General features: G+C 48.3%; 1 protein-coding gene across 2 annotated transcripts in view; it reads left to right on the top strand.

Annotated features, from left to right (window-relative positions):
* Positions 1–20,813, top strand: part of KIF6 (kinesin family member 6) — a 1,127,187-nt gene that overhangs the window by 361,746 nt on the left and 744,628 nt on the right. For both annotated transcript variants that reach the window (XM_069236333.1, XM_069236332.1), the window contains exon 9: positions 11,666–11,752. In XM_069236333.1, the coding sequence (XP_069092434.1) occupies positions 11,666–11,752 (87 nt within the window). The remainder of the gene's footprint in view (positions 1–11,665; positions 11,753–20,813) is intronic.

Raw genomic sequence — 20,813 nt, 5'->3', positions numbered from 1 at the left:
TTTCTTAAGTTGTTGATGTAATCCTGGCATCCGGCGCCCTTTCAAGAAATCAGTGTACGCTGGGATCATTTTGAGGCTTGGTGTGGCACCCAACAAATGGAACTGTTGCAGGCCAAACTGTCGGATGCCTTCTGTTTGTTTTGCCTTTGACCCAAGAAGGACTTGCAGTGGGCACTGATAAAGATTACTCGTCAGTCCTCTCACCCATTTGCCATTTACCGGAATAATCGTCCTTGTTAAAATCACCTGTTGTGATGCAATTTCTTTAAGGTTTGCTACATATGTTTCCACCAAAGCCCCTTGTGATGCCACAGTGTGGCTCAAACTCTGTTCTCACTTTGCTCATGTGTACCCCTTTTGAGTCAATACATAGTTTCCCATTGCACCTCCTCACCTTAAAAATTGTCTTTCTGGTTCCGATTACATAAGCACACCATGTGAGTGAGCTCTCTCGATCAACCCCTTCTGCCATTTTTTTCCAGGCAAACTGGTGTTTGATAGTCCTCTTCTTTAGGATCTTGTACGCATTGGCCAAGAAGCAACATACAGAAGGCCTGAGTGCTCATTCCACTGGAGCAAATGCTGCTACTGCTGCATTGGCACATGGAATACCTGTCCTGGACATCTGTCAGGCAGCTACATGGGCGTTAGCACACGTATTTATGATGGACTATTGTATTGACTATCAAGCTCACCGGGTGGTCATTTTGCCTGTTTGGTCTTCTAGGATTTTTTGATCTGAGCCATTCCACAGAGCATCATCTTGGGAAATACTGCATTGGTATCTATTCACAATGCGAGGAATTCAGTTAGAAGTATTCATCAGAAGAACAAGTTACTTAACTTCGGTACGACTCTTTCTGGTGGATACTTTATCTAACTGCAGATTCCTTCCAGACCCTTCCGCCTCCCTGTTCTGTGGAATTGTGTCTTTTCCATCTAAAAAGGTCCCAATTCAGGAATCTTCACACTGGTCATTCCAATCTGCTGATGGGTTCCGTGTCTCGGACGTGGGCAAGGTTATGTAAGAAACTGACGAAGTGAGCATGAGTGGCTCTTACGTGCAGCTCCATTCTTCACTTGCAGAGTGGATCAAGTTTGATGCCGAGTTGCACGACACCACCTACCAGCAATCAAGAGAACAGTTTTTTTGAGTTTTTGGATCAAGTCTGGCAACTGGGGATATTCACAAGGTGAGGAATGTTCAGTTAGATAGAGAAGCCACCAGGAAGAGGATTACGAAAGGTAAGCAACTAATTCAAAGGTAAGTAACTAATTCTATTATTCCAAAATATGGCTTACTTGACCAAAATATTTAGAAATGTGTTGGAAGCACCAAGGATAGAGCAGTAGTCATAAATGATGATACATGATAGATTAATTATTTCTATGTAAAATCTAAGTATACTTCCTTTCAGGCAGGCATAGTTTAAGCTCAGGTGTACATGACTTCCTTCCTACAAGTAAGGTTATCTTCTGATGGATACAACTGCCTGTGGATTCCTCACCTTATGAATTCTCCCTTGCGCAAGCATCCGATGAAAAATCTTCTTCCCAGCTCTCAATGTCGACGAGGACGTCACAATTACACGGCTCCACGCGACTCCGTCTGACGTCACCGTGCCAATAAGAGGCCTTCGCCGGCGTGCTGACGTCAGTTCCCTTTTTTCCGTGCCTTCGCCTCTAACGGTTTTCTCCTAGCTCTCGCTACTTTTGAAGGTGTTCCATCTTGTTTCTGGTTACAATCTTGTTTCTGGTTACAATGTCTCCTCCTAGGAAGTCGGGATTTAAGCCTTGTCGAGAGTGCGGGGTTGCATGTCTGTTACTGACCCTCATGATGATTGCCTTTGGTGTTTACGTGTCTGACGTCGAGGTGTGTGTTTCCTGCCAGAGCATTAATCCAAAGGCTTTGAAGGAGAGAGAAGTCAAACTCTTTTTGGCTAAGATGAAAAAAGGATATAAAAGCCATCACAGGTCGTCTTCTCACACTTCGTCGAAGAAGCACAAGAAGTGACGTTGTCATGACTCTCGGCGTCGTTCGGATCAGAGCAGTTCAAGGTCCAGAACTCAATCTAGACGGCGACGTGGGAGGTTAGTCCTACTGTGACTCCACAGCCTCATAGCCCTCAGGCTTCTCCGGCGCCGTCCGTCTTCGAGGTGGTCGCGCCTTCAGAGAGTCCTCGCTTTTCACCTGTGGCGCAGGATTTGGATGCTCAACCGGCAAGTGCCACATGGAGACCAGCATCCTTCTTCAGCTTCAGCGGATCCATCGCTTCCGTTTAATGATGCTCTTACGGAGCCTATCTTAGAGGTATGCAGGAAGCCTGTGTCGTCCCCAGCTGTCAACAGATCTGTGGCAAGGAGACATAGGGTGGCTCCTGGAGATCCAGGATTTTTGTCGAAACATCCTACCCCGGAGAGTCTGGTTGTTCAAGCCTCTTGTTCCACACGGTCTGCAACAGGCTCCTTCCATGTGATTCCGTCGGACAAGGAGTCCAAGAGGATGGAGCAGTCGGCGAAGAAGACTTTTTCTTCTTGTAGTATGGCCCTCAAAGCAGCAAACGCTACCTGTGTATTAGTTAGATATGTGCACGCCCTGAAGGATTCAGCTAGGGCTATGGTTCTAGACCTGCCGCAGGAGGTGCAAGGACAATTTGGAGAACTCCTGTCGGATGCTCAGGCAGCGGCTAAGCAGATAATCCAGTCTGGTCTGAATTCTACAGATTTGGTGGCCAGGGCAATGGGTACCTCTATTGCTAGCAGGAGGCATGCATGGTTGAGGTCCTCTGGCTTTTCCTTGGATGTCCAGTCTGCTCTCTTGGACTTGCCATTTGATGGGGGAAAAGCTTTATGATGCTAAAGCTGACTCTCCCTTAGAGCGCTTTAAGGACAGTAGAGCCGCAGCAAAGTCTTTGGGTCTGCAGGCTTCCACTGCTACCTCTTTCAGGTCCTTGCGGTGGTTCAGGGGTCTTGGGCGTGGAGCTGTTTACCGTGGGAGATCTCAGTCCAACAGCCTGCCAGCCTCCCTTATAGGTCCTTTAGAGGGCGGTGAGGGTTCGGACAAGAGGGGCCACCCAGCAGCACCCTGCATCATCCTCTTCCTCTGGAGGACAACAACAAGGGAAGCAGCCCCAGTTTTCTGCCCATTCTTAGCCATACTCTCCTGTAGGGGGAAGATTAGGTCTTTTTCTCTGCGAGTGGGAGTTAATCACATCAGACTCCTGAGTTCTGAACATTGTGAGGAAGGGATATGCTCTTCCTTTTCAGGAGTTTCCACCTCCCATCCCTCCCCGTCCCTCGTTTTGTTCAGAAGACCATCTCCTGTTGTTGCAGCAGGAGGTTCAAATCCTGTTATCAAAAGGTGCGGTGGAGTTGGCTCCAGAGCAGGAAAGGGGTCAGGGTTGTTATTCAAGATACTTCCTGATCCCCGCGAAGGACGGTCGATTGAGACCAATCCTGGACCTGAGGATTTTGAATTGGTTCCTCAAACAGGAGAAATTCAAGTTGCTGACTCTGGTGCAGGTGCTTCTGGCGTTGAACAAAGAGGATTGGATGGTGTCTGTCGACTTGCAGGTTGCTTACTTTCATATCCCTAAAACTCAAGTCGCACAGGAAGTATCTCCGGTTAGTGGTGGGGTCGCAGCACCACCAGTTTGCGGTCCTTCCATTTGGTCTTACTTCAGCACCTCGAGTCTTCACGAAGGTGATGGCGGTGGTTGCAGCAAGTCTCAGAAGGAAGGGAATATTGGTATTCCCTTACCTGGACGATTGGTTGATCAAAGCCAAGTCTCCAGAGCTTGTGCTCCGTCAACTCTTTTGTTGTTCAGTCTGGGCTTTTCGATAAACGTGCCCAAGTCTCACCTGGAGCCCTCTCAGCGCCTCCTGTTCATAGAGGCAGTACTGGATACAACATTGAATCGGGCCTATCCTCCACCTCAGAGGATTCAGGACATCCAGGCATTGATTCCAATGTTTCAAAATGGAGCGGTTGTTCCTGTCCTCCAGGTCCTTCAACTGCTTGGTCTGTTTGCTTCTTGCATTCTGTTGGTCACTCAGACACATTGGCACGTGAGGGCTCTCCAATGGTGCCATCGCAAGCAGTGGTTTCAACACAAAGGGGGATCTCAGGGAGTCAATAGCGATCTCCAGAGACGCTGCAGCGGATCTATGATGGTGGGCTGTGGACGGCAACCTTTCTCAAGGAAGGCCGTTTTCCCTACCACCTCCGGTGGCCACGGTCATGACGGATACTTCCACTCTAGGGTGAGGAGCTCATCTGTGGGACCTGGAGATCAAGGGTCGTTGGTCTCCAGTGGAACAGACTTTTCATATCAATCTGTTAGAAATGCGGGTGATACGTCTGGCTCTCAAGGCCTTCCTCCCGTCCCTTCGCGGTCAGTCAGTTCAGGTCCTGACGGACAACACTACCGCCATGTGGTATGTAAAGAAGCAGGGAGGAGTGGGGTCGTACCTTCTCTGCAGAGAGGCTCTGCGGCTCTAGTCTTGGCTTCAGGGCCATCGGATTTGCTTGGTAGTGAATCATCTGGCCGGAGTGCTCAACGTACGTGCGAACACTCAGTCGACATTTCTCAGCCAATCACGAGTGGCGCCTCAATCCGGATCTGGTCCTTCACATCTTTTGGATGTGGGGTTCTCCAAGGATAGACCTGTTTGCCACTCGGGAGAACGCGCACTGCCCGTCATTCTGCAGCCTACAGTATCCGATGCAAGGAGCTTTGGGGGATGCGTTTCAGATCTCTTGGTGCAACAAGTTGCTTTTCATCGTTTCCTCCCATACCCATGATTCCTCGAGTTCTGAGGAAGATTCGCCAAGATCGGGCTCAGGTAATTTTAATAGCCCCGGATTGGCCAAGAAGGGTGTGGTACATGGACCTTCTCCAACTCTCACTGTGCCCTCCGCTCTGTCTCCCTCTCAGGGCAGATCTCCTCTTGCAGTCGCAGGGGCAGGTTCCACACCCCCACCTCCAGAGCCTGCACCTACATGCCTGGAGATTGAACGGGGCAATCTGAGTTCTTTCTCTCTTCCACCAGAGGTAGTGGATGTCATTTTATTGGCCAGACAACACTCCACTAAGACTGTTTATGAGGGCAGGTGGGCAAAATTAGTGGCTTGGTGTGGAGAGAAGCAAATTGATCCTTTGAGAGCCCATCTCTCCGATGTTCTGTTGTTTGCATTAGGTTTGGCACAGAAGGGTTGTGCAGTTGCTACTGTTAAGGGCTATTTGACGGCACTTTCAGCCTTTCTTTACCTTCCGGATGAGCCCTCCTTGTTTAAATCCACTATTGTTATTAGGTTCTTAAAGGGTTTAACTAATACATTTCCTCCCACTCCTTTTCTTATGCCTCAGTGGGATCTGAATCTCGTTTTAACTTTAATGGGTTCACTGTTCGAACCCATGCATTCTTGCCCATTAAGATTTTTAGTTCTTAAGACGGGTTTACTGATAGCTATAACATCGGCTAGGCGTGTCGGTGAGCTTCAGGCTCTTAGTGTTAAGCCTCCCTTTACTTTATTCTTTCCTGATAAAGTGAAGTTGAAAACCAGGGTGGCTTTCCTACCTAAAGTTGTCACTCCTTTTCATATGGGGCAGACCATTATACCACTATGCCTTTATCTTTCTGTCTCCCCTCGAAGGTGGAAGAGAGGCTTCATCGTTTGGACCCCAGAAGGGCTCTCAGTTTTTATATTCAGAGGACGAAAAACTTTCGCTTGGAAGACCAGCTATTCGTGGGATATGTTGGAAAGAGGAAGGGCAGAGCGGTCCATAAAAGAACGATCTCCATGTGGGTCATTCTTTGTATCAAGGTTTGCTACTCGTTGGCAAAGAAGGTTCCCCCTGAGGGTATCAGAGCCCATTCGACCAGGGCTAAGTCCGCCACTTCGGCCCTGGCGAGGGGGGTCCGTGGTGGATATTTGCAAGGCAGCAACTTGGGCGTCCCTCCACACCTTCGCAAAGCATTACTGCTTGGACTCGGAGGTTAGGAGGGACAGCCATTTTGCACGATCTGTATTGCAGGATTTCTTGGTGTAACCAGTCAGGCACCCACCTCCTAGTGTGGTATTGCTTTGGGACTCTATTCATAAGGTGAAGAATCCACAGGTAGTTGTATCCATCAAAAGAACAAGTTACTTACCTTCGGTAACGCTTTTTCTCTTGGATACATTAGCTACCTGTGGATTCCTCACAGTCCCACCCGCCTCCCCGTTGCCTGTCTGGTCATACCAAGATTTTAGTTTTACAATTGTATATAGGTTTTGGTAATTATATGTATATATAAATGATGGTTATAATTGTATTGCATCATTATGCTTTCATGTAAATATGTATTCGTGTGAGCTATTGTGAAGTCAGTTTTCACCTGTTCGCCTCAAAGGCATGTAACAAATGGGTGAAACTGACGTCAGCACGCCGGCGAGGACCTCTTATTGGCACAGTGGCGTCAGACGGAGTCGCGCGGAGCTGTGCAATTGTGACGTCGTCGTCGACGTGGAGAGCTGGGAAGAAGATTTTCCTTTGGATGCTGGTGCAAGGAAAAATTCATAAAGTGAGGAATACACAGGAAGCTAATGTATCCATCAGAAAAAGCGTTATTGAAGGTAAGTAACTTGTTCATCAGATTTAGAGAACTGTATATTTACACCTTGCACACTGTGCCGCAACTGAGAATGCATTAAACATTGAAAGAGAAGTGGTTAACACCAGAACATTGCATTTGTTGTTAGCCGTAAATGAAAGAGGCAAAAATCATCACAACAATAATAAAAAACAAATTATTGTTGTTTTTAATAATATTATTATTATTATAATACTTTGGCAGAGGAAAAACCAGGGCTTCCTTTAGCAGGAATGCCAGTGAAGGCTGGAATTGAATGAAGAAGGCTTCCTCCTAATGAGATGCTGTGTGCAATTGCAGATCGCAAAAGCGGTGAATCAGTAAAAGCACATGGCTGTGTTAATAGACTGTGTATCTATTCTCAGAAATGAGTTACCCCAATCATATGCAGAATTTATAATGAATTGCAAGAGAAAGGTTAATTTACTTCAAGCATAGAGCAAACAAAATCCGTTATCAACAAACACGGCTGAGGACCACAATATTGTGAGAGTTAAGGACTAATTTCAGTTTGGTCGTCAGAATGATTACACTACTGATTTTCCTCTGTGGCGTAATCTATGTCAGTTTTAGTATTAGCTTCATACGTTTTTATGAGATAATTCAGATATTTCCATGGTTTCCAGCCATTAAACATAAAATAGCAAAAGGCTAAGTTAGGATTTTTGATACAGAGACGATGGTTTAAGATTTTCTTTTACTCCAAATGAGAAAATGAATGCCTAGCGTGGTAATTAGCTCAAATATTGAAGAAACTTAAATGTTGTTAGAATGTAAGTAGATACCTAAAAGTAATATTTCATTTCAATCCTTAATCGGGAAAATGTCTGGCACACTTAAACACGATGAGCTTAATACGATGAATTCTTCAGAAGGTACTTGTTAGCAGAGTGAATGTTCTAATACAAATTGTGTCATCTATATAGAGTAATCATAATAACAGAGGAATAATTGATCTGATAGACATATAGAATGATGGAAAATACTGTTGATTGAGTTTTGCATCAAAACAGCCAGTGGGGGACCTTGTGTATGTTGGGTTTAGCTCCCTGTGGTCATGGAATACGTTAACTCTGATCAAGAACACTGATCATACTATTAGAGATGCAGAGTTACTCAAGGAACTGGATAGCGAAGCCTATTCTTCGTCCTGAGGCTTTGTTGTGATGGACAAAAGAGATAAATGAATATTTATCAGGGGTAGTACGGAATTAAATTATGAAGAACAGTCAGTGTTTTGAAGTTCAAACAATACATGCTCAGAAAATAATACATTGGTATCTTTGGAGCCCTGATAAGAAACTTCAGGCCTAACATGTTCAAAACTGATCTCTGTGGAAATTGTAAAAAGTCACGGCCAATTTTAAAAATGTAGGGCCTGACTTAGAGTTTGGCGGACGGGTTACTCCTTCACAAACATGACGGATATCCCCTCCCCCGTATTCCGATCTCCGTAGGCCATGGGTCTTCAAACTGGGGGGCGGGCCTCCCTAGGGGGACATCAAGTGATCCCAGGGGGCGCCAGACTCTGGCCAAAAAAAGCATTATACTAATAACAGGTTTGTTGTAAGCTAAAGTAAATGAGCAGCAGTGAACCGCTCTGTAATGCGCCATCACTAACATGTTTCGTCATTTATATCCAAGCTGGGAGTGTGTGTCAAAAGGGAAGGGACTCCAAATACCCTTTGAAACCCACACCGTACCCCCACTTCTGCTAACCACACTGTGAAGACTTTTACACCCTAGCAAGGCCCGCCTGACCAGAATAGCTTGTGTGGCATCATTTACTTGACTGCATTTTTTAAACAGTAACAGAACATAACTGCAATGTTTAAATAAGTGTACACATGTTCAAACATTCTCCATTTAACAGAATAATTGTGAAATATTCGGAGGGTGGCCCGGTGATTTATTTATTTATTTTCTACTGGGGGGAGAGGGAGGGGGCGGCATTAAAAAGTTTGAGGACCACGGCCATAGGCTGTTATGGGATCATAATGCGGTGGACGGGATATCCGTCATGTTTGTGACAGAGTAACCCCCTCTGCCAACCTCTAAATCAGGCCCTTAGTCTAACGCCTTCAACGTGGATTTAAAATAAAGATTTATCATTGAATGGCACTTACAGAGCCTCTTTTTTAGTCTGTTGTAATGCAGAAATTCATGACAAACATGTCAAACTTGCATAGTATTAGCTCTGTCAATGCCCAAGAGGTATTCTTAAAATTTGAGAAATTCATTCTCATCTAAAATGGAGCCCTGCTGGGTCATGGGATTGAACCTGCTTCACTGAGGAGGGTCACCTTATTCCACAGAGATGCATTAACATTGTTGGCTGAGACCTCCAAGGGATATGCGGGTCTTCAGTGGGATTACAAGAAAATGAAGGTTGAAAGTATTCACTCTAGCTATATTCTCTCGTTCACTCCCTACCTTTTCTATACATCTGCTTGGTCTTCTCTTAAAATGTAATTACCTCCTCATCCACCACCATTTCCCTGTGCCGTTGTCATTTTTATGCACCTAAACCGTGGTTAAACGTACTAATCATTGTGGAGAGATGACTTGTGCCACTCTCCAACCTTGGTAAATTGCAGCTGTGGTAGGTACAGAACCCACAGCCCTGCACACGTGTTCCTCCTGTGCATTGTCAAGCTGCAGCTTGTACTCTTGAGGCCCCAGTACCGAGGAGGACTGAAAGTGTCTCCCCCACATCCCCTGGTTACTGACAGAGGGCACTCCCTATAAATACTATGTAATCATAGTGTTGCATTGATTATAGTCCATTAAAGATGTGGTGACCCGATGCCATATTTCCGCAGTGTCCGGTGTCTTTTACATTAGTGAATGAGTTCTTTTCAGTGCTCTGTGGCATCCAGGCGATGGTGTGAGTGTGACTGTGAGCTAATGTTTCCCTTGGAGTGCTTGGCACTCCCTTACCCCTTGAGAGAGCTGTCATGTGGATTTTGACATCACCCAAGGTCCTCTCCTCCTGCACAAGTGCTAGAAGTTATAAGACATTAGCATGCGTGCCGTCTAGGGCCACATGACTTCTCATGAGCTTCTGCAAACAATGAAGTTTACATAGAGCGACTGGTTTACTATGGCCTCAGTATCTCATGCAAGAATGCACAGAACCTGCCCTAACTTGGCTGTGATGCATTTGGGTTTCTCAAGCCATTGCTCAAGCTCAGTGGTGATAAAATGGAGGTCATGATTCTGGGCAAGAACTCCCCTCTTTGGGGTCTGCAACATTGGCCGGATTCTCTAGGGATCTTGCCTACTCTATCCCCTAAGGTTAAAATCTGGGCCTGTGGGATTCTGGGATGATAATTTATCTATGGGGCCTTAGGTGGCCCTGGTGACTGCCACTTCTTTTGCAGTGCTCAAGTGGTTGAAAAAGATAATTTGGTTGATTACTTCATCAGCCCAAAGGACGGTGACTCAGGCCCTAATCTTATCTAGATTAGATCATGGCAACGTGTTGTACCCGGGAGCTGATGAGGTAACAATTTGTTAATGGCAGATACTTCAGAAAGCAGACGCCAGGCTTCTGCACTAGCTTCCAAAATTTGCTTTGATTTCCCATCTTCTCCACGAGCTTCTACAATTTCTAATCACATCAGATTCAAAGCTTTGGGCCAGATGTGTCAAAAAAGCCTTTTGCGAATCGGTAATAGCGAATTTTAAGAAATCGCTATTTCTGATTTGCAAAATGCTATGTATCATATTTGCGATTCGGTAATAGCGATTCCTTAAAAATTGCAAATCCTATTACCGAATCGCAAATAGCGATACAGCCCCCATTCGCACCTATGAGCCTGTCGCCCATATTTGTGATTTTATTGCATTTCCCAAATAGCGAGTTCCTAACTGGAATTTGCAATTTTGGAAATGCAAAACTTCAGGGTGCTGGGGGCCTAAGGCCCCCTCTGCTGCACCCCAAAATGTTTTTTTGGACATGTAAGGCACACACATGTCAAAGGGGCATGTGTGCGTTACATGGCAATTTTAAAAATGCATTTTTAATGCATTTTTAAAATTTGCACATGGTTACCACCAAGTTTTACTTCCCATTAAGGAATTGCTTGTTACATGTGGTTTAGAAATCACACATAAGGATTCCGTATTTGCGATTTCTTATTTAGAGAGTCGCGCTTTGCGATTCTCTAACCGGGCTCGCAGATATAAGGAGTCGCTATTTTAGCGATTCCTTACATTTGCGTTGCGAACGCCTTTCATAAATACTGAAAGGCACTTTTGCATTCGCACCGTTTGCGAACGCAGAAAGGCTTGCTACATCTGGCCCTTTCTGCTATGTGTTCAAGGCTAAAGCTGGATTAGGACCGCGCCACATTCAGGGTTTGGGGGCGCCCTCCCCGCTCCATCATTGAGCTCGCTGGAGCTAGCCTTCTGCCCTGTGCACAGGCCCCGCGTGGCTCGCACGAAAGGCGATTTGCGATTCTCTAACCGGGCTCGCAGATATAAGGAGTCGCTATTTTAGCGATTCCTTACATTTGCGTTGCGAACGCCTTTCATACATACTGAAAGGCATCTTTGCATTCGCACCGTTTGCGAACGCAGAAAGGCTTGCTACATCTGGCCCTTTATGCTATGTGCTCAAGGCTAAAGCTGGATTAGGACCGCGCCACATTCAGGGTTTGGGGGTGCCTCCCCGCCCCATCATTGAGCTCGCTGGAGCTAGCCTTCTGCGCTGTGCACAGGCCCCGCGTGGCTCGCACGAAAGGCGCTTTGCGTACTTGGCTCTCAAATTATGCAATTCCCTCCCAGAGCTGTTGAAAAACTGCAGCACTACTTGCTTTTCGCAAAGGCCTGAAGACCTGTTTATTTTTTAATCTGATTTATCTAGATTTCCCATCCCACTTGCTCTGCGCCGGGAAGCCTTTTTGGGTAGCTGCGCGCATTATGAGACTTTAACAATAATATTATTATAATAATAATTGATGGAACATTGAAGCATTCACGCTGCACGTCACTGAAGCTAACTCAATTCTCCTTCTCTTCGCAGGAGTCCATCTCGACCTGCAGATTTGCGCAGAGAGTTGCCCTGATTAAGAATGAGGCTGTTCTGAATGAGGAGCTAGATCCCAGGCTGGTAAGACTGTGTGTCCTGCGGTCACCGTGAGGTCAGAGGCCGAGGGACATGGAGAGGACATGACTCATTGGGCTGCACTGTGTGTAACCTGCCTCTGTCTCAGGCTTTGGCAGAGTTGAAGTTGTTTTATGTGGCCTGAAGGGGAGATTACGATTAAAGTCCTTCAGTAGGAGCTCTTGATGTCTTTAAGTGGAAGCATGCAGTGCCCTGCTGCCCCGGGGACCCTCACCTGCTGCAGGGAGGCGCGGTGCCTGCTTCTCACACAGTGTACAGGGGTGTCTGTCAGCCCAGCATGACAACAGCATCCTAACATCATTTTCAGCTGTGTATCTCGGGGGGTAGGAGCTGTACCCCCAATCATGTCTGACAGTGCCACTGACCCCTCCCCAAACAGACACAGGCTAGGGTTGTACCCCTCTAAGTGCTGGCAGCAATCCTGTGACGTGCGCATCTAGCGCCTGGGGGCATCTTGGGCCCTGTTAGCTGTGGACCGCGTTACCCGCGCCCCACAAATCTCAGCTGGCGTGCTGTTCGTGGCCCCAGCTCACCCGTCGGCCACAGTCCTGCTGCTCCTGCGTAAGCAGCGTGGTAAGTGTCCTTATGGGGTCCTATTATACATAGTGCCTCGGGACACAGTAGACATTTTTTGATTTAATTTTTTTTGCCCGCGGGGCACTATGGTATTACAGAAAAGGCCACAGATACTTGTGCGCTCCTTCAGTAGTATGAATCATGGTTGGGGGCATCTTGCTAGTGCACTCACGCCTCGACGCGCGCCTCGTAAGGGGTAGTAAGCGCTATATACAATACCGTTACAATCATTAGGGTGATTCCCTTATTTGCTTGGGGGCGTAGTCCCAATCCATTTAGAGAACTCTTTGCCTTTGCGCCCAGGCCATATTACAGACACGAGCAGAGGGGCAAAGAAGCCTTGAAGAGGCGTAATTGGGCCCCACATTTGAGGGTCTCAGCAACCCCCACCCCAAAAAAATCCCTGCATGCGAATGAACCCACAGAGTGCTGGCGCCTGTGAAGGAACCCCTGCTCCACCTGCAGAGTGAGGCCGGGTCTCCATCTAGGTGGAAGGTGGAACAGCAGCTTCACGCTGTGGGACTTCGGCCAGAGTGGCCGACCTTGGAACTGCGGAAGCAGGTTCGAGTCTCGGCACCGGCTCAACGTCCTGTGATTCTGGGCAAGTCACTTCATCTCCCGGTGCTAAACAAATAAAATAAATGAATGTGTCCCTGTGTAACGTCACTGGTGCTCATGTGAAGTGGACCAATTCCTGTGGTTCAGGTTCGCAATATATATATATATTATGATGAGGTGCGCTGTTCCTTTCTGCGCAAACAGGGGCAGTGTGCCCGCAGAGTAACTCCACTCCTGGGCCAGCTCCCTGCTGGCATTCACACGCGGCCGATATCCCATCTCCCTGGGGAAATTAACACCCACCAGAGATTTCTATCACAGAAAAATAATCCGCCTTACAGCCCACACTCCCTCTGCACCAACTGTCCAACAATGTCCTTGAGCACAGCAGGATAGGCGGTGATGGGACACGGGGCGCCCCTCGCCCCAGCAAGGTGCCGACCCCTCTTGGCGTGGGGGGACCTCTCTTTCTCATGGTAGTCATTCACACACAACCTCCAGGAGGCAAACAGAGCAGAGCGGCCCTCCCCACACCTGGAGAAAGGGTGTGACTGGCTGGGGTGTGGGCACGTCTGCCCACACGCCCGCATAGACTGGTGCATGGCTGGCACATACAGGCACTTGGGCACATTGTGTTATTCTCTGATCTAGGGGACATGTGAGGACTTTGGCATTTGGGGAACGCCTGAGAAAAGGACTGAAAAGCCTTTGCATAGCTTTATTTTGTAAAAGAATGGTGTTTGGTGACAATATTGGTACTTTTTAAACGGAAAGCTGAAACTCGGGGTTACAATATTGGGTTTATCAAAAATTTAAATATGTCTGATCGTTGGGACAAACATTTAATTGAAATGAATAATTATAATTGAGAACAGCTGGGGCTGTGGAGTCATTTGCATAGTGGCAGAGCACGTTCGTGGCTCCTGCGAAGGCATTGCATGTAGATATGTGTAACCTGTTCACATGTGTGTTGTTACTACAAGGAACATTGCCCGAGCCTGGAGCCTGCACAGTGGCACATGTCATAGGGGTCACCGCGCTGTGCTGAGGTTGCCACATCTGTCCTGACTGAGTGGTGCCTCTGCTGTCCACGGCCTGGGATGCGAGATTTGTGCATCTTTTTATGTCCCCATCTTTCCGCCTTTATATCATCACCCAGAGGTAGGACTGAGGCTCTCCTTGGAGCATAGAAGGAGGACTGGGGTTGTCCTGTTAGGACCATCACTTGTCCATGTGGAGACGCTTCTTATGCATCGGGACTTCTGCATCCTCATCTAAGTACCACTCGAGCATCTCTGACCCGTCTGAGTCCATGTCCCACTCAGTACAGTGAGATTCACAGGACCCTGCACCGCACTTAACTTTCACACTCGCTCGGGTTTTCAATTTCTGTTTCCTTTATCACTACAAAAGGCTAAATGCAGATGTGTTTCCAAGGTGGGAAAGGGTATGGAATATCCCTACATTTAAACTTGCTGATGCAAGTCTGCCTTAATGGTGCTCCTCAAGGGTAAGTATTGTTTGAGCAGGAGAGGTGTGCATGGAAATCTGATGTGTGTGTTCCCCTGAGGACATCTATTAATGTTTGTGAATGCCTGAAAGTTGGAAATCTGCACAATTTATGGAACAACAGCAGAGTTCCTTTGTGAGTCTGGCCCTCTGTATCAGTGTGACCCATGGCCTTGGACTAGCCCTTGTCCGGTGGATACAGCAGTCTGTTCAACTATGATGCTCACGCCAGACCCCATCACCCCCATCTTTGTGGTACCCCACACCACCTTCACCACCTGAGGAGTGCTCTACTCACTTAGCAGCTGGAATACATCTAGAACTGAAACAGGTTTACTTTTTAAACTAGGGCTGGAATAATATAGGTCACTTAAAAAAAATTGTCAGAAGAACATGGGCAAAATATTTAAACACAAGCATATCGTAGCCAAAATATCAACTTCAATAATATTGTGAAGGTGTGTAAATCTAGGTTATGAGAGGTTTACTATTCTCCACTCCATATGTACGTGCATTGACAAAATGTATCTTAAAATATGCAGATGTGCAGTTAAGGAAAATCTGTACTAACCTATGTATAGTTACCTTCTCATTATCCTTGTCGGTATGTTAGATGCAATATTATTGCATGTCGATATGTCTTGCCTGCGATATTGCAGTGATATACCCTCAGAGAATGATTGGAAGCACTGACTACCCCTTACTTCCCTCCACACCTCCCAACCCTTCAGGTCCACCACTGGCTGGACTCTGCCTCCTCTGGACTCTGAGTGCCACTCACAACATGACAGTTGTCCGCACCACGTTGCGTCAGATGCACTTGACTCTCCACAATTTGTTCCTGAGGACACCTTTTGTAATAGTGTTTGTAATGGTTGCATTGTGGAGAAAATGTCAACTGCATGTCCATAGTTTCCCTTGAATTCCTCCCTCGTGTTGTCCATCAAGATACATCCCTTTGTGGTCCTTTGACACATGGATGTGTTTACTGCTTTGTCACCCACCTCAGATATTTGGCATCAGGACAGGCACCAAGAGAGCATCAGTGACTGCCCCATGGCAACAGTGGTGTGGGGTCGTACAGTGTTCTACCCCTGTCCGCATCTCACATCTATCCCCACTTTTTTCCAGCATCCTGGATCCCAGGGAATGTGTTTGTTTCTTCTCCTTCCTGGTCCAGAGCTGTCCAGGTTCCATAAAGGTACAGTATGTCCATGTCCACTGCCCATGCAGCCGCTGCCCTCCCCCTCTCATTTAATGACCCATTTTCTTATATCCACCTTATCAGTCTTCTGCATATTGGTATTTCCCTTTCAGTGACCTTTCCTGTCTAACCAAAGGTATCGTAACAGGGGTTGAACACAGAACCTGCTTGGCTCATCACTGAATGTCCACACCATAACACATCTGCCTCCCAGTCTTGCCAAAAGTAATAGATTTTAGTATTCTGTTTGAGTGGGTATAACTCGTGTAATTCTGTCTAGCATGATCATGCACAATTACCTAAGAATTCTGCAAAATTACGCTTCAGCTACGCAAGAGGAGTAATTCTGCGTTAAGAACTATTTCTTAGCTCAAAAATGCCCCCCTTGCTAAATGTGCCCTCGGGGTAAAATCTACTTCCTACTGACTACTGGCATTCAGTGCTATTTTCTTACCGCAAAATTCACCCTCATGTCCAAAGATGGATGCAAGGATGTATTTTGCACTGAGAAAGCGCTAAATGCAGCACAGCCGGAATAACGAGCGCGAGTGGCCATTGACACCCGCTAAATGTGCTGACGCGCTGTGCTTTTTTTTTTTTCCCCCAAATTAATCTTTAGTACCCAAGGATGAGTAATCACAAAATTATCAATAATGCCTTTGTTAGAAATGGGGTCTCTAGTTGGCAGTGGTTTTCACTGTGTCCAAGTAGGGACCCTCACTCTAGTCAGGGTAGGGAGTCACACAGCTAAGATAACCCCTGCTCACCCCCTTGGTAGCTTGGCACGAGCAATCAGGCTTATAACAGAGGCAATGTGGTGAGGCATTGATTCCTTACTGATAGGCAGGGGAGGTGAGGTGTTGGTTCCTTATGGTTGCAGGGGAGGTTATGTGGCGAGGTGTCGGTTCCTTACGACCCGGCGGGGTCGATTAATCCAGCAAGTAAAGATACGAGGTGTCGACTTCAAGGTGTTGCGATGACACCACGGGCTCACAGGTGCTGCGTTGGAGTCGGGTGTCACAGGCGTCAGTGACTCGGCACTCAGGAGTCACGCTGTGGCAGAACTTTGGAAGTGCTGCGGCGGCATCAGGCCTGCAGCGTCTGTTGCGGTCGTTGCACTCAGCAGGGACCACGGCTCCGGTGCAGGCAGTGGCGTGGAGTCCAACAGCGGCATCAGTTCCGAAGTCACTCTAGAGTCGATATGCTTAGTTTCTTCTTGGTTTCACCAGAACTCACTCCAAAGGGCCCAGGAACTGGATTTGGCGCCACTTGGCAAGTCAGAACTCTCAGCAACAGGACCCAGGTGCTGGCAGATGAAGCCTTTGATGTCCTTGAGATTTCTTAACAAGAGGCAAGCTAAATACAAGTCCTTGGAGAACCTTTGGAAGCAGCATATAGAAAGCAAAGTCCAGTCCTTTCACTCCCAGGACAGAAGCAGCAAGCAGCAGGTCAGCAAAGCAACAGGCAGAGTGGCTGTCCCTCCTACAGTATCCAGCTCTTCTTCCAGGCAAAATGTCCTCAGTCCAGAAGGATTCCAACTTTGTGGGGTCAGAGGTCCAGGACTTATACCCAATTCTGTCTTTGAAGTAGGCAAACTTCAAAGAAAAGTCTTCATAGTGCACAAGACCCTGCCTTTCCTGCCCTGGCCCCAGACACGGTCCAGGGGGTTGGAAACTGCTTATGCACAGCCCTATTCAGGTGCAAATGTCAGCTCCTCCCACCACTGTTTTTCTTGAAGACCCATTGGATATGCAGGACACACCTCAGCTCCCTTTGTTTGATTGTCTAGAGTGAATTCACAATCAGCCCAACTGTCATCCTACCCCAGACGTGTATTTCACCAACAGGCAGAGGCACAGAATGGTTAAGCAAGAAAATGCCCACTTTCTAAAAGTGGCATTTTCAAACCTATAATTTAAAAAACAACTTCACCAAAAGATGTCTTTTTAAATTTTGAGTTCAGACACCTCAAACTCTAGATCTCTATCTGCTCCCAATGGGAAAGTACACTTAAAAGATATTTCAAGACAATCCGCATGGTACCCTATGGGAGCGATAGTCCCTGCCATTGTGAAACCCGAATTTAGCAGTATTTCACTATCAGAACATTTAAAACACATCAGTACATGCCCTGCCTTTTAAATGCATTGCACCCGGCCCATAGGGCTATCTTTGGCCTACTCTAGGAGTGACTTACATGTAGTAAAAGGGAAGGTTTGCACCTGGCAAGTGGGTGCACTTCCCAGGTCGAATTGACAGTTTAAAACTGCCCACACAGACACTGCAGAGGCAGGACTGAGCCATGTTTACAGGGCTACTCATGTGGGTGGCACAATCAGTGCTGCAGGCCCACTAGTAGTATTTTATTTACAGGCCCTGGGCACCTTTTGTGCACTTTACCAGGGACGTACTAGTAAATCAAATATGCTAATCATGGATAAACCAGTCACCAATACAATGTACACAGGGAGCACCTACACTTTAGCATTGGTCAGCAGTGGTAAAGTACCCAGAGTCCTAAAGCCAGCCACGGGGTCAGAGGCAGAAAGTTTGGGGATAACCCTGCAAAGAGGGCCATTTCCAACAGCAGTGTCAAAGAATAACTCACAATTCCTGAAATTCGGCCTCAAATACTCTCAGTAACTTCCCCGCTCTCCCTTGGTTTACTTGTTGGTCTCTGCTCCCTTGAGCTGCCTCAACTGGGCAGCATCTGGATCTCTACACATGGCCGGACCCTTGAGAGCCAGTCTGAAGGATTGTGGGAGCCAGGCTCTTGGCATATGACCTCTCAACTCCGGAGAGCCAGTCTTTAGGGTATATCAAAGTCCCGACCTTGAGATGTGGCTGCTCACCCCTGGAGAGCCAGTCTCTAGGGTATTGGCAGAGTCCAGATCTTTACACGTGGCCCCTCACCCCTGGAGAGCCAGTCTAGGGTATTGACAAAGTCCGGATCTTTACACGCGGCCCCTCACCCCTGGAGAGTCAGTCTAGTGTATGGCAGGGTCCAGATCTTTACACGTGGCCCCTCAACCCTGGAGAGTCAGTCTAGTGTATGGCGGTGTCCGGATCTTTACACTTGGCCCCTCACCCCTGGAGAGCCAGTCTCTAGTGTGTGGCAGAGTCCGGATCTTTACACGCGGCCCCTCACCCCTGGAGAGTCAGTCTAGTGTATGGCGGAGTCCGGATCTTTACACATGGCCCCTCACCCCTGGAGAGCCAGTCTCTAGTGTGTGTCAGAGTCCGGATCTTTACACGCGACCCCTCACCCCTGGAGAGTCAGTCTAGTGTATGGCAGAGTCCGGATCTTTACACGCGACCCCTCACCCCTGGAGAGTCAGTCTAGTGTATGGCAGAGTCCGGATCTTTACACGTGACCCCTCACCCCTGTAGAGTCAGTCTAGTGTATGGCAGGGTCCGGATCTTTACACGCGGCCCCTCACCCCTGGAGAGTCAGTCTAGTGTATGGCAGGGTCCGGATGTTTACACGCGACCCCTCACCCCTGGAGAGTCAGTCTACTGTATGGCAGAGTCCGGATGTTTACACGTGGCCCCTCACCCCTGGAGAGCCAGTCTAGTGTATGGCAGAGTCCAGATGTTTACACATGACCCCTCACCCCTGGAGAGTCAGTCTAGTGTATGGCAGTGTCCTGATCTTTACACGCGACCCCTCATCCCTGGAGAGCCAGTCTAGTGTATGACAGAGTCCGGATCTTTACACGCGGCCCCTCACCCCTGGAGAGCCAGTCTAGTGTATGGCAGAGTCCGGATCTTTACACGCGGCCCCTCACTCCTGGAGAGCCAGTCTCGTGTATGGCAGTGTCCGGATCTTTACACGCGGCCCCTCACCCCTGGAGAGTCAGTCTGTAGTGTGTGAGAGTCTGGATCTTTACACGCGGCCCCTCAGCCCTGGAGAGTCAGTCTAGTGTATAGCAGAGTCCGGATGTTTACACGTGGCCCCTCAACCCTGGAGAGTCAGTCTAGTGTATGGCAAAGTCCAGATCCTTACACGTGGCCGCTCACCCCTAGAGAGCCAGTCTAGTGTATGGTAGTGTCCGGGTCTTTACACGTGACCCCTCACCCCTGGAGAGCCAGTCTAGTGTATGGCAGTGTCCGGATCTTTACACGCGACCCCTCACCCCTGGAGAGCCAGTCTAGTGTATGGCAGTGTCCGGATCTATACACGCGGCCCCTCACCCCTGGAGAGCCAGCCTAGTGTATGGCAGAGTCCGGATCTTTACACGCGGCCCCTCACCCCTGGAGAGCCAGTCTCGTGTATGGCAGTGTCCGGATCTTTACACGCGGCCCCTCACCCCTGGAGAGTCAGTCTGTAGTGTGTGAGAGTGTGGATCTTTACACGCGGCCCCTCACCCCTGGAGAGTCAGTCTAGTGTATAGCAGAGTCCGGATGTTTACACGTGGCCCCTCAACCCTGGAGAGTCAGTCTAGTGTATGGCAAAGTCCAGATCCTTACACGTGGCCGCTCACCCCTAGAGAGCCAGTCTAGTGTATGGTAGTGTCCGGGTCTTTACACGTGACCCCTCACCCCTGGAGAGCCAGTCTAGTGTATGGCAGTGTCCGGATCTTTACACGCGACCCCTCACCCCTGGAGAGCCAGTCTAGTGTATGACAGAGTCCGGATCTTTACACGCGACCCCTCACCCCTGGAGAGCCAGTCTAGTGTATGGCAGTGTCCGGATCTATACACGCGGCCCCTCACCCCTGGAGAGCCAGTCTAGTGTATGGCAGAGTCCGGATCTTTACACGCGGCCCCTCACCCCTGGAGAGCCAGTCTCGTGTATGGCAGTGTCCGGATCTTTACACGCGGCCCCTCACCCCTGGAGAGTCAGTCTGTAGTGTGTGAGAGTCTGGATCTTTACACGCGGCCCCTCACCCCTGGAGAGTCAGTCTAGTGTATAGCAGAGTCCGGATGTTTACACGTGGCCCCTCAACCCTGGAGAGTCAGTCTAGTGTATGGCAAAGTCCAGATCCTTACACGTGGCCGCTCACCCCTAGAGAGCCAGTCTAGTGTATGGTAGTGTCCGGGTCTTTACACGTGACCCCTCACCCCTGGAGAGCCAGTCTAGTGTATGGCAGTGTCCGGATCTTTACACGCGACCCCTCACCCCTGGAGAGCCAGTCTAGTGTATGGCAGTGTCCGGATCTTTACCCGCGACCCCTCACCCCTGGAGAGCCAGTCTAG

This window comes from Pleurodeles waltl, chromosome 5 (assembly GCF_031143425.1).
Source record: "Pleurodeles waltl isolate 20211129_DDA chromosome 5, aPleWal1.hap1.20221129, whole genome shotgun sequence".
NCBI lineage: Eukaryota > Metazoa > Chordata > Amphibia > Caudata > Salamandridae > Pleurodeles > Pleurodeles waltl.
This window is presented reverse-complemented; position numbering and strand designations above follow the sequence as displayed.